The sequence below is a fragment of the Natator depressus genome, chromosome 3 (genome assembly GCF_965152275.1).
Source record: "Natator depressus isolate rNatDep1 chromosome 3, rNatDep2.hap1, whole genome shotgun sequence".
Taxonomy (NCBI): domain Eukaryota; kingdom Metazoa; phylum Chordata; order Testudines; family Cheloniidae; genus Natator; species Natator depressus.
Window position 1 is genome coordinate 56110962 of NC_134236.1, and position 17136 is coordinate 56128097.

Consider the following 17136-nt stretch of genomic DNA (forward strand, 5'->3'; position numbering starts at 1 on the left):
CTTTGAGTATACAAAAGAAAAATCTCATCTGAAAAATGAAAAAGCTCAAATAAATGGAACCTAAGAAAGGCCTAAAAGAGTAGGACCGTGGGAAGGGCATACTGGCAAATGATCCGTGTTTAATGTAGTTCTCAAAAGTCCATTTTAAAACATTTCTTAACTAAAAATTATTTTTAGCAGGTCCATTTAAAGGCTACATTAAAATCCTAGTATGATGCATACAATATGTATTGTTTCAGAGTAACAGCCGTGTTAGTCTGTATTCGCAAAAAGAAAAGGAGGACTTGTGGCACCTTAGAGACTAACCAATTTATTTGAGCATAAGCTTTCGTGAGCTACAGCTCACTTCATCGGATGCATACTGACAGCTCACTTCATCGGATGCATACAGTATGCATCCGATGAAGTGAGCTGTAGCTCACGAAAGCTTATGCTCAAATAAATTGGTTAGTCTCTAAGGTGCCACAAGTACTCTTTTTCTTTTTACAATATGTATTAAAGACCAAATACTGACTTTAGAACTACATGGCTGTTTGTACCAAATATGCAGCTGGTACAAATCATTCTCTATTCATTTATGTATTGACACCAGTTGATACCAGCTAAGGATCTGGCCCACGAAAAAAGAAAGTGCAACCAAACAATGCTATATATAGCCAACCAAAATCACATTTTGGCATATGAGTAGGCTTGGAAGGATTAGATATTTGTCATTAAATATCAATTTCACTGTACACACACACACCGATGAATAAATATTTCCATATAGGCAGAGGAAAATGCTGCTTGAGAACTTATTAGAGTTTTATTTAAGACTATTTACTTTGTATATTTTTGATGTGAGAATTTGACAATTTGCTTTTTAAGTTATAAAGCTTTAACTTTTTGACTCTCAAGGTCTACTGTCTACACACATACCAATTTCCCAACTGTAAAAATTTAAATGAGATAAAAACAAAATAAAAATAAACATTGCTATTATCCATAGAAATTATTTTTAAAAAAATCAAATTCTGCCAAGCCTACATATGAGGAAGACAATTATCAATTTGGAAAAACAAAACAAAACCAACAACCAGAAACCATAGATTCTGATTTTGCATGAGTGAGAACACCTTGCAGCAAAAAGGCATAGTTAGGACTCAAGAAAGCATGAAACCTAAAATAACCAGATAAGATTATCTTTGTTTTATATTTGTACAGCAGCAAGTGTAATGGAGTTCTGATTCATGACTGGGGCTCCTAGATGCTATGGCAATACAAATAATACATAATCCATTTTAATCTTGTGCACAAAATTCAGATAAAATATTCTACCTCTAACATGGAATAGAATACATTGTTACAATTAAAGTTTACCTTTAATCGGTGTTTAGAGTCACAGCTGCCTACTTTCTTATTAACAGGCAGGCATATATATATGGCCAGATACAAGACATAATTCAGGCTTTAATTAATACAGCTGTTGATTTATATGTTTGTTCCACCTGTTAGAGGATATGCACGGGAAACCAGAATTTAGCCTTAAAGTTAAGTACACTTTATGTGTCCTGAGGCTAGTACAGTACATAATCTCTGACTAAATTCTTCAGAAATGTATTATGCAACCATCATCTAAGTTTATAATTCCATCATGTTGGCAAATGTAAAAGAGGCCATTTTCTGGAATAATGCATGTAGGCATTTTCCCTCACTGTTACTGAAAGGTCAACTGTTTGTTTCTACTTGACAGGTCAACATGGTGATTGGCATTTTGGTATTTAATAAACTTGTTTCCAGAGATGGGATCCTAGATAAAAAGCTCAAACACAGAGCGGGGTAAGCAACAATTGGGATATTTTATAGCATATTGCAAATGTATCATATATTTTCAATTACAGATATTCACCAAAAATGCATTTGATTGTGCTTTGAACTTTTTTCTCAATGTAACAGTGTGTCTAACAGATTTCATTAATTGCAAAAGTTGCAGTTGCATTATCCTGAGGGAATGTGACTGAGCAAACTGAAAATAAAACACAAGTACAACAGTATTAAGTTAATAAGAATGAGGATTAAACAGTTACAAAACTGAGCAGGGATTTCATGGGAAAGGCATACATTTTTATTCCTGAAATCGGGAATATAGTTGTATAAAATGTGTGTACAGAAGAAGCCAAATTTTCTTTCTTTCTTTCTTTCTTTCTTTCTTTCTTTCTTTCTTTCTTTCTTAGTGTATTATTCTACCTTTTATAGCAGTATAACCTCACTGAAGTCAATAGCATTGCATCTTTGCAATTAAGAGAAGAATTTGGCTCTGTGTTTGTATATACATGTGTACATGTGTTTGTGTTCTAGAATTAACATAACAGAATTTGAATGTAAATTACACATATTTCAAAAGCAAAAAAAAATGTGTAAATAGAAACGTTCTTTGTGTATTTATATCCATGATTTCCTTTCATTAATATACTTATAATTTTACATTCAAATTCTGGGTTTCTAGTGATAAAAGAGGGAGGGTCTGCAGCTTAGCTCCTAATAAATGGTAGCAATAATTTTGCTATTGACTTCAGCAGGTACAGGTGGGTTTCATGGTCTGCTGCAGTGGATATGACTGCAGTCCACATAAAAGAGAAACATTTCACAAATGTGTCTTAGCTTTCTGAATGTATGTGTAAATGTCTTTTAATGCTTCATGTAATGAGAAACAATCAGCATTTTTTACTTCTCCACTTGTTGTAGTACTCTTTCTTCTGCATCATTTGTAGGTGACTACCCCAATATTGGCATTGCTAGCAATGATGAATCTCTATTTTACATACATATATTACAGCTCTCTGTAAACTTTTCTTAAAACCTTACTTTGAATTATTTGATCATTCCTGTAATAGCATCATTCCTAATGTTCAATTAATTGATTAGATGCACATATTGATATCATATACACTTTGGTGTGCTTATGTTGTCATTTAGTGTTGGTTAAAACCCCCTGTGGTTTTCACTTCTTAGTGCACTGTTTCAAAAACAACCACCACCATCACCAAAACCTCTTTTGTTCGCTTTTCTTTTTTTCTTCTCCTTCTTATTAGAAAATAATAATTTCTCAATTCTACCCTTGTCTACAATGTTCCATCTGCCTTCTTAACTGTTTGTTGTAATATATTCTTCATGTTCTGATTAAATGTGCCGTATTATAAAATCAGCCACAATATTTCAGCATCAGTGAGAACTTTTTCAATAGTTATACTCAAGAAGTTTTGACCCTATAAATCTATTCATCATTTTTCTGTGTAATATTTAAAGGATAGGAGAGATCATGTTTAACTGCAGAATAGCTTTCTAGCTATCAGCTATATGCAATTTAAATCTTGTTACTTATAGTATAGTTTTCTGATTTACCAAATACTTTGCTTTCTGAAAGTTTGTATCTTAGTAAAACGAATGTTATTTTTAAAGCTAAATTGGCCAAAGAACTAGAAAATACGCTGTCAGAAATAATCCTGCATTGCCATGGGGATGGACTAGGAACTAGATGCCTTAATAAGGATGGAAACAATCTATCTTCAGCACTGTTTGATTAAGTAGTGCAGACCCAGATTCTTGAGTCATTTTCTGGGGCAGTGGAAATTCTGTAGCGCCCACTTCCTACCCCCATCAAAGGAGGATGGTCACTCATTACTCAAGTATTTATTGTTTGACCAGTTTGACCAATGTACATTGCAGAGGGGCATTGCTGGCACATGATGGCATATATCACATTGGTAGATGTGCAGGTGAACGAGCCTCTGATAATGTAGCTGATGTGATTAGGCCCTGTGACGGTGTCCCCTGAATAGATATGTGGGCACAGTTGGCAACGGGCTTTGTTGCAAGGATAGGTTCCTGGGTTAGTGGTTCTGTTATGTGGTGTGTGGTTGCTGGTGAGTATTTGCTTCAGGTTGGGGGGCTGTCTGTAGGCAAGGACTAGCCTGTTTCCCAAGATTTGTGAGAGTGATGGGTCATCCTTCAGGATAGGTTGTAGATCCTTGATAATGCGTTCGAGAGGTTTTAGTTGGGGGCTGAAGGTGACGGCTAGTGGTGTTCTGTTATTTTCTTTGTTGGGCCTGTCCTGTAGTAGGTGACTTCTGGGTACTCTTCTGGCTCTGTCAATCTGTTTCTTCACTTCAGCAGGTGGGTATTGTAGTTGTAAGAATGCTTGATAGAGATCTTGTAGGTGTTTGTCTCTGTCTGAGGGGTTGGAGCAAATGCGGTTGTATCGTAGAGCTTGGCTGTAGACAATGGATCGTGTGGTGTGGTCTGGGTGAAAGCTGGAGGCATGTAGGTAGGAATAGTGGTCAGTAGGTTTCCAGTATAGGGTGGTGTTTATGTGACCATCGCTTATTAGCACTGTAGTGTCCAGGAAGTGGATCTCTTGTGTGGACTGGTCCACGCTGAGGTTGATGGTGGGATGGAAATTGTTGAAATCATGGTGGAATTCCTCAAGGGCTTCTTTTCCATGGGTTCAGATGATGAAGATGTCATCAATATAGCGCAAGTAGAGTAGGGGCGTTAGGGGACGAGAGCTGAGGAAGCGTTGTTCTAAATCAGCCATAAAAATGTTGGCATACTGTGGGGCCAGGCGGGTACCCATAGCAGTGCCGCTGATTTGAAGGTCTACATTGTCCCCAAATGTGAAATAGTTATGGGTGAGGACAAAGTCACAAAGTTCAGCCACCAGGTTTGCCGTGACATTATCGGGGATAGTGTTCCTGATGGCTTGTAGTCCATCTTTGTGTGGAATGTTGGTGTAGAGGGCTTCTACATCCATAGTGGCCAGGGTGGTGTTTTCAGGAAGATCACCAATGGATTGTAGTTTCCTCAGGAAGTCATTGGTGTCTCGAAGATAGCTGGGAGTGCTGGTAGCGTAGGGTCTGAGGAGGGAGTCTACATAGCCAGACAGTCCTGCTGTCAGGGTGCCAATGCCTGAGATGATGGGGCGCCCAGGATTTCCAGGTTTATGGATCTTGGGTAGCAGATAGAATACCCCAGGTCGGGGTTCCAGGGGTGTGTCTGTGCGGATTTGTTCTTGTGCTTTTTCAGGGAGTTTCTTGAGCAAATGCTGTAGTTTCTTTTGGTAACCCTCAGTGGGATCAGAGGGTAATGGCTTGTAGAAATTGGTGTTGGAGAGCTGCTGAGCAGCCTCTTGTTCATATTCTGACGTATTCATGATGACAACAGCACCTCCTTTGTCAGCCTTTTTGATTATGATGTCAGAGTTGTTTCTGAGGCTGTGGATGGCATTGTGTTCTGCACGACTGAGGTTATGGGGCAAGTGATGCTGCTTTTCCACAATTTCAGCCTGTGCACGTCGGCTGTGCCCACATATCTATTCAGGGGACACCACCATAGGGCCTAATCACATCAGCCACACTATCAGAGGCTCGTTTACCTGCACATCTACCAATGTGGTATATGCCATCATGTGCCAGCAGTGCTCCTCTGCCATGTACATTGGGCAAACTGGACAGTCTCTCCGTAAAAGAATAAATGGACACAAATCAGATGTCAAGAATTATAGCATTCAAAAACCAGTCGGAGAACACTTCAATCTCTCTGGTCACTCGATTTCTGATCTCAAAGTGACTATCCTTCAACAAAAAAACTTCGAAAACAGACTCCAACGAGAGACTGCTGAATTGGAATTAATTTGCAAATTGGATACAATTAACTTAGGCTTGAATAGAGACTGGGAGTGGTTGAGTCATTATACTAAGTGAAACTATTTCCCTTGTTTATTCCTAACCCCACACTGTTCCTCAGATGTTCTTGTTAACTCCTGGAAATGTGCTGGAAATGGCCCACCTTGATTATCACTTCAAAAGGTTTTCTCTCCCCCCACCCCACTCTCCTGCTGGTAATAGCTCATGTTAAGTGATCACTCTCCTTACAATGTATATTTTTTCATGGTCTGTGTGTATATATAAAATCTCCTCACTGTACTTTCCACTGAATGCATCCGATGAAGTGAGCTGTAGCTCACGAAAGCTTATGCTCAAATAAATTGGTTAGTCTCTAAGGTGCCACAATTATAAAAGAGCTATTTGACAATACTTATCATAAGTTAGGTGAAAGACATTCCATTCTTTTGTAATATATACACAGATATTCTGAAGTTATGTGCAGGATGATTTTGGCCCTATAAATCTATAGATCTGTTCTGCATATTGCAATAATAATGAGACTTTTCATACGAGTAAGTGCTGCAGCATCAAGATCAAGACTTAATTCTTTCTGTCTCCACCAACTATTGGCTATACCCTTAGATAGTGAAAATCACCTCGCTGCACTGATTTCATTTTACACCAGCTGAGGATCTGGCCTTTTATTTCTGTGCATTATGTATAGAAACAAAAGCAAACTTTTAGCTTTGGCGGTAAATGGGAGGGCGAAGAGTGAGAGTTCAAAGTCAGTTGAAATGTTGAGAAATATTTTTCCCATATGTTGCTTTTCTTCATTACGTGTAGGAGCCTTTTTTTGGTTTTTTTGGTTGGTTGGTTTGGTTTGGTTGTTGTTTTTTTCCAGTTATCAATGGGTAAAAAAACCTTTCCCTGTATTGTCGTATGTTTCTTGATATGATATGAAAATCACTGGTTCTGGTGGCAGGTGGGAAATAGGATAGCAAAGAAGTTGTTTATTTAATCAAAACTTCCAAATTTGAAACCATGTTGTACACAGATGAAGAAAATTCTAATACCAGGTTTTACTTTTTAACTGTGATGAGTTTTGTAATACAGTTGTCTGGACAAAATGCTTTAAACTTAATGCTTGTGTACTGTGTTTTATTAAAATGGAATAACATATCACCCCTTTTTAGTCCCAAATAATATTTATTTTCATCAAATTCCATACATTTCAACCCCTATATTCAGACCTTTATACAATGGGAACAAGAACTGCTAGGTAAAGTGCTGTCTCTAGATTTTAGCCAGCACACTCAAATTACTATACCAAGTCATTTGCTTACTGACTGTACAGTAAGTCCATCTTGACTGAATGACCTGAGCATGTTTTGGAAGTCTCTTCCTTTATTAATGTTCATATAATAATCAATATTTTGTACTCCACATTTGTATGACCTGTACTCATTCTTGAGGAAGTGAACATGGATGCATTAGTTTTGTAAATGGTCTGAATAGAGGGATTTCACAGTGTGTGTCTACACTAGCACGTGCTTATGTTTACCTCCATGTATTGAGCAACTTTGATCTCTGGACATTGGGGCCTTTTTTAGCTTAAATGGAAGAAATAGAGCCTGCATGAAATTAAGCCCCATAGTATTAATAGTTAAAGTTAATAATGTATAGTATCAATACACTTTTGCAACAATCTAGAGCATTCATCCTGAATAAGTCTATTTACTTTTTCTGCATGACGTCATATTTAAAAGCTAAATTTCAGTAGCAACGTTTTTCAGTGAAAATTCAATATTTTGTTCTTTTTGTGGGTGTTCTGTTTGTTTGCAGTCAGATGAGTGAGCCTCATAGCGGTTTGACGCTCAAATGTGCCAAGTGTGGAGTAGTTTCAACAACAGCTTTGTCAGCCACCACCGCCAGTAATGCCATGTTAGTCCTAATCATTTACATCTTCTTGTTACAAATCTTATACAGTGCATGTGAGAAAATACTTTGATGATGAAAATTGTGTTTGCTAATACTGTATTAGAGCACTGAACATATTTAAATATTCTTGTTAAAATTGGCAACTGTTTATTAACTGAATAGGGGATACTCTTTAGAACATAAAGTACAACGCTTTTTATATATTTGTCTGTGGTTTTCACATTAACTAATAAGTTGCCATCCTAAAAGATGGTTTTTTTAGAAGCGGGTTTTTATTTATCTACTTGCAGTTATATAATGTTGTTTTCTCTCTCTCTCTCTCTCTCTCAATAGGGCATCCCTTTGGAGTTCCTGTGTTGTGTTGCCTCTTCTGGCTCTGACGTGGATGTCGGCAGTTCTGGCCATGACAGACAAAAGATCAATATTATTTCAGATACTCTTCGCAGTATTTGATTCATTGCAAGGCTTTGTTATTGTCATGGTCCACTGCATTCTCCGAAGAGAGGTGAGGAATAATTTCTCGATCGCTAAAGTGCTGTGTTTCTCACATACTACTTAATATTATATACAATATATACTTTCAGAAATTCACTTATTGGTATAAAGAAAAAAGGAAATTTTTGAGATGAGATTTAAAGAGGGGCAAGTGAATAAGGATCTCAAACTGTTCTAGGCAGATGATGAGGCAGCAGAAGAAAGAGAACTGCCCCCAAATGTAGAAACTCAGTGGACAGGGACAGATAGGAAGTTGAGAGTGAATAAAGGAATGAACAAGATGGAGAGTAGATGGACGTGAGGTTGAAGGAAGATTGTTTATTTTCAGATGCAAAATGCAGCACAGTTAATTTCAGTGGGAAAATGGGCCCACTTAATTAGAGGTCACCTTTAAATTGGGCCAAATAGGTCTTGTTTATTTCTAACTTTTATTCATCTTTGAAATTATGATTATACACAGTAAGTGAAGACCTAAGACTCCTTTTCCAAAGGAACAGATTCTGTGAGTTTTTCACATGTAGAAAGACTGATCAAATATAAAATTGCTTTCATTTACACTATTCCATCTTAAACAGAAAACTGTTGAAAATGTACAAAAATGTAGGAGATAGGTGTGGTCGTTTAATGAACAAGCCTTTCAGCTCTATATCGGTTCATATCTTGTTAGCTCACAGTAAGTGTGGTGCTTTCAATTTATGTAGGTTACGTTGTTTATCTACATCACTAAACCATACCACATGTGTAACACTATTCACAGTGATTGGCAGTATCTATTCAAGGGAGCTGCAGGGCTGGAACAACCGGGTGCTTCAGGTCACATTTAAGGTTTATTGGCCATGCTGAGTGAGGAGGCTTGCAAGTGTCTCTTCTCTCCATCATTCACTGTCCTAAGAACTCAAGTTCACTATATTCATCCAAAACAGCATGCAGGGTAGTGACCCAATCTATTTCAGTCTCTCTGTGGTATTCTAATCTGCATGAATATTGTATTCTACCCAGTGTGTGGGGGTGGGGGGATCACCTTGTGAGCCACTAAGTCATTTTGATTATTTCACTAGAGACAGGCAGGAGTCTGAAAATGGAGGGAGTATGGGCTATGGCTTAAAACGAGAGTTCCTGGGTTCTAAAAACTGAACTAATATGCCTTGCTCTATTCCTGACTTGCAGTGTGACCTTGGACAAGTCCCTGTGCCGCATTTTACCCATCTGTAAAAAGGATAACAATACCAACAGTAGCCCACAGAGGTGTTGGGAGGCAAAATTATTTAATGTTTGTAAAACAGCATGAAATCTTTATATAAAAGGCACTATATATAAAGTGGAATTTAAAAAAAAAGTTTATATTATTGTTATTACTTATCACCCACAAGGCTTCCTGTTCCCTCCACATTTTGTATACCTTTCTAATATTGGGTGGGCAGGTACTTGCAGAATTGGAAGCCACCAAATCATACATTTTTACAGTGAAATGATAAAAAGACTACAACTATTTATACCTCATTCCTTCGGCCAATAAAAAGTGATGGCAGTTTTATGTAGAACTATCAGCTGAATCCCTTCTTCCTCAAGTGCTCACACACAGAATCTTCTTTCCCCCACCTTGTTATCCTAACACTCATCCAAATTTAAGAGCTGGAGCAAAAATTGAGGAACTAATTAATCGGGGTTTTTTTCCAAATGGGAAAGGGATCAAAGAGATGATACACTACTAAAGCAATTTTCTTTCATAACATTAGTTAATTGTCATGGGATACAAGGCACTGATGCAGGAAGCCTTCTCATACCACTTAAGTACCCACATTTTAAAAATGCCTAAATTCTACCTGTATAATATGCGCACACATTCTCAGGCAAGTAACTGTAAAAGGACATATGCATTTGCTTATTACACAAATGGAGTATGTGCATTCATGTATCCATTTATCTCACAGAACACATATTTGTATAATCCACTGATTGGCATGTGTTATGTCCCCCTCTGTGCCCAGTCCTTAGAGGATATGAGTCTATAACAGTTTTCAGCTAAAGAGTTCTTTAGTTCAAGCTGTGGGAACTCACACCTTTAGCTCTGGAGAGCCTTGATTCCATCAAGGTGATGTAAGCTATTTAAGTGGGGACTCATGTGTGATTCAAAGTAGTGTGGGCCACAGAACCTCTGGATGAACTTCCTCTGTTCAGAGATAGGATGTAACCACTGCTCAGGGTGTGTTATGTCCCACTCTGTACCTATTGCCTTGAGGACTTCAAGAATCTGGTTCTTTAGTCAGGCTATACATCCTCATGCTTTTAGCTCTAGAGTTTCACAGTTCAATCCCTGGTGACAGCTAAGATAGCAGTTATCACATGTGCACATTTTCAAGGAGCAATTTAGTCGTTAAATTGTTTAGAATACATTTTACTTGAAATTGTAGTACATTACTTTATGTAGTCCAAAGAGGACATTTCTCTCTACCCATACATGACATTGAAATCTGACCAATGTGTTTGTCGTTCTTGATGATGAATGCCATACAGATAATGAAGCCATCTCATTATATCTTGCATATGATTCATTTAATATTTACAATATGTCAGTGTAAGCAAAATATTAATTCAGACTGTCAAATAACATACCACAAATAATACATCATAGAAAAATTCAAACAAAGAAAAGGTCAGACCTGCTTTACTATGCCCTTACTATTGTTATATTCCAGAAATGATGCATTCTTGTTCATGTAAATATATAAAATCTTTTTTCTCATTATACCTGATGTATTGGTTTGGACATAAACATTGGAAATTTAAGAACGTATGTGTATCTACACTCTCTTTCCATCCAAAACCCACTGGTCTGTCATGTCAGTATTTCTGTCTGAAAGTGAGCTGTTTAAGAGGCTGGATGGTTGTTCAATAGGGCACTAGAGTGGGACTCTAGAGACCTGGCTTCTGTTCCCAATCTGCTGTGTGACTTTAGGAGTGTCACTTCATATCCCTCTGCCTCAGTTCCCAATCTGTAAAATTAGGATAATGATACTTTCCTCTCCTTCGTGCTTTGAGGCCTATGGATGAAAAATGCTATAGAAGAGCTAAGTATCATTATTTTTAACTTGAAGACTAATGGGGATAGTCCCACCCTATCATATCACTATTCATTCTTGTCTTCTTGCTGTTAAAGTACCTAATGAGACATAGAGGGAATGTGGTGCGAGTGTATCTGTCATAAAACAGAGAATGATAGAAAAGCCTAGTGCTAATAGACTTCCATACCAGAATACCAGAACAGTATTCCTGGCATGCTTGAACACAGCCTCTTCTGAAGCTAATTTGAGTCACGCTGAACAACTCCAAAGGCTGGTGGTGATGGGAGGAACCCATGTGTATTTTCTGCTTTTTCCCTGCTCCTACTGATTGAAATGCATTTGGATTAAATACATGTTTAGAGTCTAAATCTCAACCCACATTTCTATATTGCAAGAGAAAAAAGGTGCATGACTAGGGAGAGAGGGTAAGTTATAAGAGTCTTGAATTGGTTACTGTTGCTAGGGAAACCACTTCCTTGGTTCGTGCACATTCATCACATCTGTCTCTCTTAGTCTGCCTGGCTCTAAAACAATCTTACAGCCTGATGTTAGAAAGAAAAAAATAAACTACAAAACAATTCTGAACAAATGGTGGAGAAAAACAAATGAGCATTTCAGAGGCTCGCCTTTTGTTTGTGACATTGTCTGAGGATTCTGCCTGTACTAAGACCATGAAGTAGAAACCAATAGGTGGGTCAGGTTATTCCCTTTGACAAAATCCCTTAAAGGCTGTAAGGGCAGGATACACAAAAGGAATCAGGCACTGCTACACTCAGCATTGCAATGCCTAGCTTTCAGGCACCTAGAAAAATTAGTGGAATCCACAAAGGCTGCGTTAGGCACTTAGGGTCTCCATACAATGCATAGGGAGAGATAGGTGCCTGAGAATGGAATCCACAAAAGCTAGCATGCTAGGCAGAGAGCCACCACTGCTACCCAATGGGAGATGCCAATGACAAAGAAGTTCCCTCAGCCCCTGCCCATCTCAGGGAGTTAGGGACCTATGTTCAGGTGGGGAGGGAGGCTATCTCTGCTTGCAACCCACATTTGGGAACCCCTCCTCTCTTGGAGTCAGGTGCCATAGCCATTTCTTGTGAGAATGCCTTAGGTACCTGCCTAACTCCACATGAAACAGCCAGGGGAGGCAGTGGCTTCCCTCAGAATCTTTAGCCAGTGGTTCAAGTGATCACCCAGGGGGATGTGGGAGACCCTGGTTCAGTGTTATCATCTGCCTAAGGAGGGGAATGGATTTGAACAGGGATTCCCCACCTCTCAGGTGAATGCTTTAACCACTGAGCTATGGAATATTCTCAGGAGGGCCTCTCTCACTCCATTTTTGAAGCTGTTTCACTTTGTTATAAATAATTAAATATTAATTGGGCCACAGAAGTGAGACTGTCTGTGTAGTCCAGTAGTTAGGAAGTGGTGGGAAGCCCCTGCTCAAATTCCTTCTTCTCAGGAAGAGTGGGATTTCCCACATCCCATCCGAGTCCCTTAACTGATGGCCTAAAGTATAAGGGGGGAGGGGGAAACTGCCTCTCCCCCTTTGATGTTTTGTGTGGAGTTAGGCATCCTCTGAGCACACCCACTGGATCAGGACCCACAGGCAAGATAGGTGAGGGAACACCTATCTTCTCCTGGTTTGAGGCTTGTGCTGGGGCTTGAGATAGGCATGCAGGCTCTGCCTGAGGCAGCAGTGCACATGCCCAGAGGCAGAAACATAGGCATCTAGGGAACTTTTACACTGTAAATGCAAGTGCTGAGTGAGTTTAGGCACCTACAGACTTAGGGCTTGTCTACACTTGCAAGTTAGAGCACATTAAAGCAGTCCAGGGTGCCCTAACTCCTGACGTGTCCACACTGGCAAGGCACTTAGAGCGCCTGGACTCTGCAGCTGGAGTGCTCCTGATAATCCACCTCCACGAGAAGCATAAAGCTTGCTGCACCCCAACTGAAACGCCTGGGCATCAGTGCAGACGAGGTGTTGCATTATTGCGCTGTGATTGGCCTCCGGAAACGTCCCATAATCCCCTGAAGTCAAGTGACCACTCTTCTCATTGTTTTGAAATCAGCACCAGGCATGCAGGTATCCCCTTTCAAAGCTCTGTTTCTGACAGCTGGCACGCTTATCTGCTCGGTGACAAAGCAACCATTAGTGTGGAATGCTGCTGTTGTGAGTTGTGGGGGAGGGCGGGCTCTGCTGCTGTCTGAACTTACAAGACAGCGTGCTGACACACTCTCAGCCCCCCAAAATACACTGTCTCTCCCCACACATACAAACAACACACTCTCTGTCACACTCCACCTCCCCCCATTTGAAAAGCACATTGCAGCCACTTGCACACTGGGATAGCTACCACAATGCACTGCTCTCTGTGGCGTTGCAAGAGCTGCTAATGTGGCCACGCCAGTGAGCTTGCAGCTGACAGTGTAAACACACGGCAGCGTTTTCCTGAAGGCTGGTTTATCTCACAGCGCTCTACATCTGCAAGTGTAGCCATGCTGTTAAACAGAAGCTGAGCAGGGATTTTGTGGATCATGGTGGTGCCTAAATCTGGAATTTAGGTGCCTAAATCTTTGCAGATCTGGTTCTAAGTTCCTTCTCCGAAACTCTATAGCATTCTTAATTAGCAACAATAATACTTCATCATCTCAGCTACTTTTGTCTCCAATATGTCTCAGAGTGATTAAACAGAGGATGGATGAGTTGGTGAGGACAAAAAAATAGTATTTTCATGGTGCATGCTTACAAGTTGCAATTTACATCATTTTGATGGACACAGCTATCCCAGACATTCAGCTGTAACATCCTAATAGTATGTTGCTTGCATTTAAGATACATTTTAGAATGCAGCTATGAGAGGTCAATTCACCAAAGACTCTCCAATTTATTGCTGATGGAGTACTTGAGGGAGATTAATGAGATCTATCGGAGTATGAGGTATGGGGAGCCTCCATGAACATGTAAGAGAGATATTTTGGGGAGGGGAAGTTGTAACTTAATGTGTTTTTGAAGCAATAATGGATTTGGGTTCAGTTACCTTGAGATTTGACTGAAATTCAGGATGGTCCTCATTTTGTCAACCTAGTTCACCAGTGATTACCCTACAATATAGAACTCTAAAGTCTGATATGGGACTTCAACACTGAAAAAGAGGGAAAAGATTTGGATTAAATTTTGTAACAACTGGGAGATGCTAAATCAGATTGGTGTTAGATGCATGCAAAACCACAACAAACGTAATGCCTAAAATCAAAGTCTGATTCATAATCCAGGTCAAGCACCCTTTTAATTACTCTCTCACACTTCGGGAGTTTCAGTGCCTTAAAATCACACCAAACCTTTTACACTTGCTACATCTTTTCTCTCTGCCCTAAATTAGTCTTCCTCCATCTGCAGTACTCATTTAGACTTAAATATTGCAGGGCACTTTAACTTGTTTAAGGGTTGAGCACTTTAAGATAATGCTTTCTAATTATAAAGATAAGGCAAAGTTTTCCATCTGCTTTTTTTTTTCCCTGCTGGGAAAGTCTATCCAAGCTCTCAAAGAATTTGTAGCATAAAATAATGGCATTCAGAAAGCAAGGCCTTAGGCTCAGCTTCAGTTGATTAATTTAGCCTCGTTTACTGTTTACAAAATGTCCATGAGCAGCTTATGATTTTCTCTGATTTGATTATTCTAAATCAATCACCGAATAATTTCTACAGATACTGAATGGTCTGTAGACTGCTCACAAGAAGTTCATTGAGAGTGTTTGATATTCAGCAAAGAAATGGTGTTGGTTAGTTTTGATGGGACACAGATCACGTGGCCAAATTTCTGTATCCAGGTTGGAAGATGGTAACTCTTAGAATCAGATTTCCAATATGAATACTAACATTTATTAAATGTAAATTTGTGAATACAAACATTCCTCCCAATAAACTTGTTTTCTAGAATGTGTGTGGCAAGTGAATACAAAAGACACCTAAGCAAAACTGAAGCAAATTTGGTTCTTAATTCAAAGAAATATTCTCGTGTGTTTCCAAGGCCACACTTATAAATATCTTTTCCCATTGCAAGAATTTTCTTGCTGCCTCCATTTTTAATCTCTGGTATGTGCAGCCAAATGTACTCACACTAGACTGCCAATGAGCAGGAACTGCTTTACCCCTTTGGATGCTACTTGCTATTTATGCATCTCTTTCCTTAGAAATTGTTCTCTGGTAATATATCTACTTAAACATATGATCCTGGTCAAATTTCTTATATGTTCTATACATCAAACCTTCTGAAGTAGTAACTCTTGAAATATAGTCATGTTTTGGACAGAATAATACTCATTAATGAGTGATGACAATTTATATCTAAGTTCTACAGAAGAGATAAATAATAAAATCTTACACCTTTGTCCAGTACAAAGCAAGCTATTTTCCTACTCGTGTTCACACTTAATAAGTTTTGTCCATTCTGAAAGGTTTTACTGGTGCAAGAGGTTTAAGAAATATTCCTTATACTTAAAACTAGAGAATACAATGTGAGCCACCTTTGAAAGCCCTTACATTTCTCAGGCATACAATACATTTTATTTTGCTATGGGAATAAAGTACTTTTTATAAACCTACCTTCTGACCTGCTGCTGCAGTCAAACTGAGTGAGAGGGCAGAGCCAAACACTGCCACTGAAGACAGTTTGGGGCCGAGTAACCCCTCATCACTGACTGCTAATTAATTATGTTCCTTGACAAATTTAATTCTGGGTCTGGCAGATTTGCAGACTTTTGTACCAGCACTAGCGTATAGCAAGAGTGTGAAATGGCAGAGATAAAAAATGTGCATTTACTGGCTGTGATGTATCTAGTATCCTAAAGTAAAACTAACTTTACAGTTAAGTTTTGTCTATAGCTGTATTAAAAATGTCAGAAGACACAGTGCATGTTATTGTTTTCACAGGTTCAAGATGCATTTAGATGTCGATTAAGAAACTGCCAAGATCCAATCAATGCAGATTCTTCAAGCTCTTTTCCTAATGGACATGCTCAGATCATGGTGAGTTTTTATTTTATTCTGGACTTCTAATTCAGTGTCCCTAGCCAAAATAAAAAGATGACTATACATTACTGTACATGTCAAGTGCATGTACATGAAATATTAATACGGTTCTTAAGTATAAGTCTGACTTCAGCTCCTGAAATTTCTTAGAAAAGTTCAGCTTGTTGGTTCAGTGGTCTGTTGAATAGCACTATTATGTGCTGAATCTCTGAATACCAAGGTTCAAGAGCAGCCAAGACTCTGCCCTTGTGGGCAGCTGGGACTACAGTGTTGTGTAGATGATGTTTTCAGCCTCAAGGATGAGTGGTCAAGTGTGAAACATACTATATATTCTGAATTTCTGTACCCGCTGGTGTCTGCTTGCAGAGCAGTGTTGCAGTCTGCGGGACTTAAGAGCCTTCCCGCCTGCCCAGCTTCAAAGCAATTGCATCTGTTATTTCTATTGAGGAGAAAGTGGTGGGCATTCTACAGGGGAAAGAACTGGCTAGAGTTAAGGAGTCAATGAAAGTTAGGGTTGCCCGTCTTGGTTGGACGTATTCTTGGAGATTTCATCATATGGCATATCTTTAATTAAAGATTAATCTTTAATGACTCCAGGACAAGCCTAATATTTGCTAATATCCTTAGGTGCAGTTTAGTAGCCAAATACTTAGCCCATTGATTTCAGTGGGAACAGGATCAGGCCCTAGATGATGCAAGGATCTCTTAGCAAGTGCCCTTGAAAGAGCTATTTGAGCAGAGGAAAACCAATGTTGAGATGTCAGGAAAAAGGATAAAATGACTCTTTCTGAAAAAAGAGAAAATTTTCTGCTTTTATTAGATACATGTAAATAAAGTGTGAGGAAACCATGAAAGCAAAATTGAAATGCATTTAGGCTCTATATCAAGTTAAATAGTATTTATTTCACTGTGACGGAGTGACCACAGATTCTTCAATATTAAAACTCCATTCTAAATCCTGGCAGAA

At 38.9% G+C, this 17136-nt stretch overlaps 1 protein-coding gene across 6 annotated transcripts in view; it reads left to right on the plus strand.

Moving 5' to 3' along the window:
* ADGRB3 (adhesion G protein-coupled receptor B3) overlaps positions 1–17136 on the plus strand; it is a 604312-nt gene that overhangs the window by 559927 nt on the left and 27249 nt on the right. For 5 of the 6 annotated variants that reach the window (XM_074947913.1, XM_074947916.1, XM_074947914.1 and 2 more), the window contains 4 exons: positions 1733–1818; positions 7485–7583; positions 7914–8085; positions 16071–16166. In XM_074947913.1, coding sequence (XP_074804014.1) covers positions 1733–1818; positions 7485–7583; positions 7914–8085; positions 16071–16166 — 453 coding nt within the window. The remainder of the gene's footprint in view (positions 1–1732; positions 1819–7484; positions 7584–7913; positions 8086–16070; positions 16167–17136) is intronic. The other variant, XM_074947915.1, reaches the window with a different exon arrangement.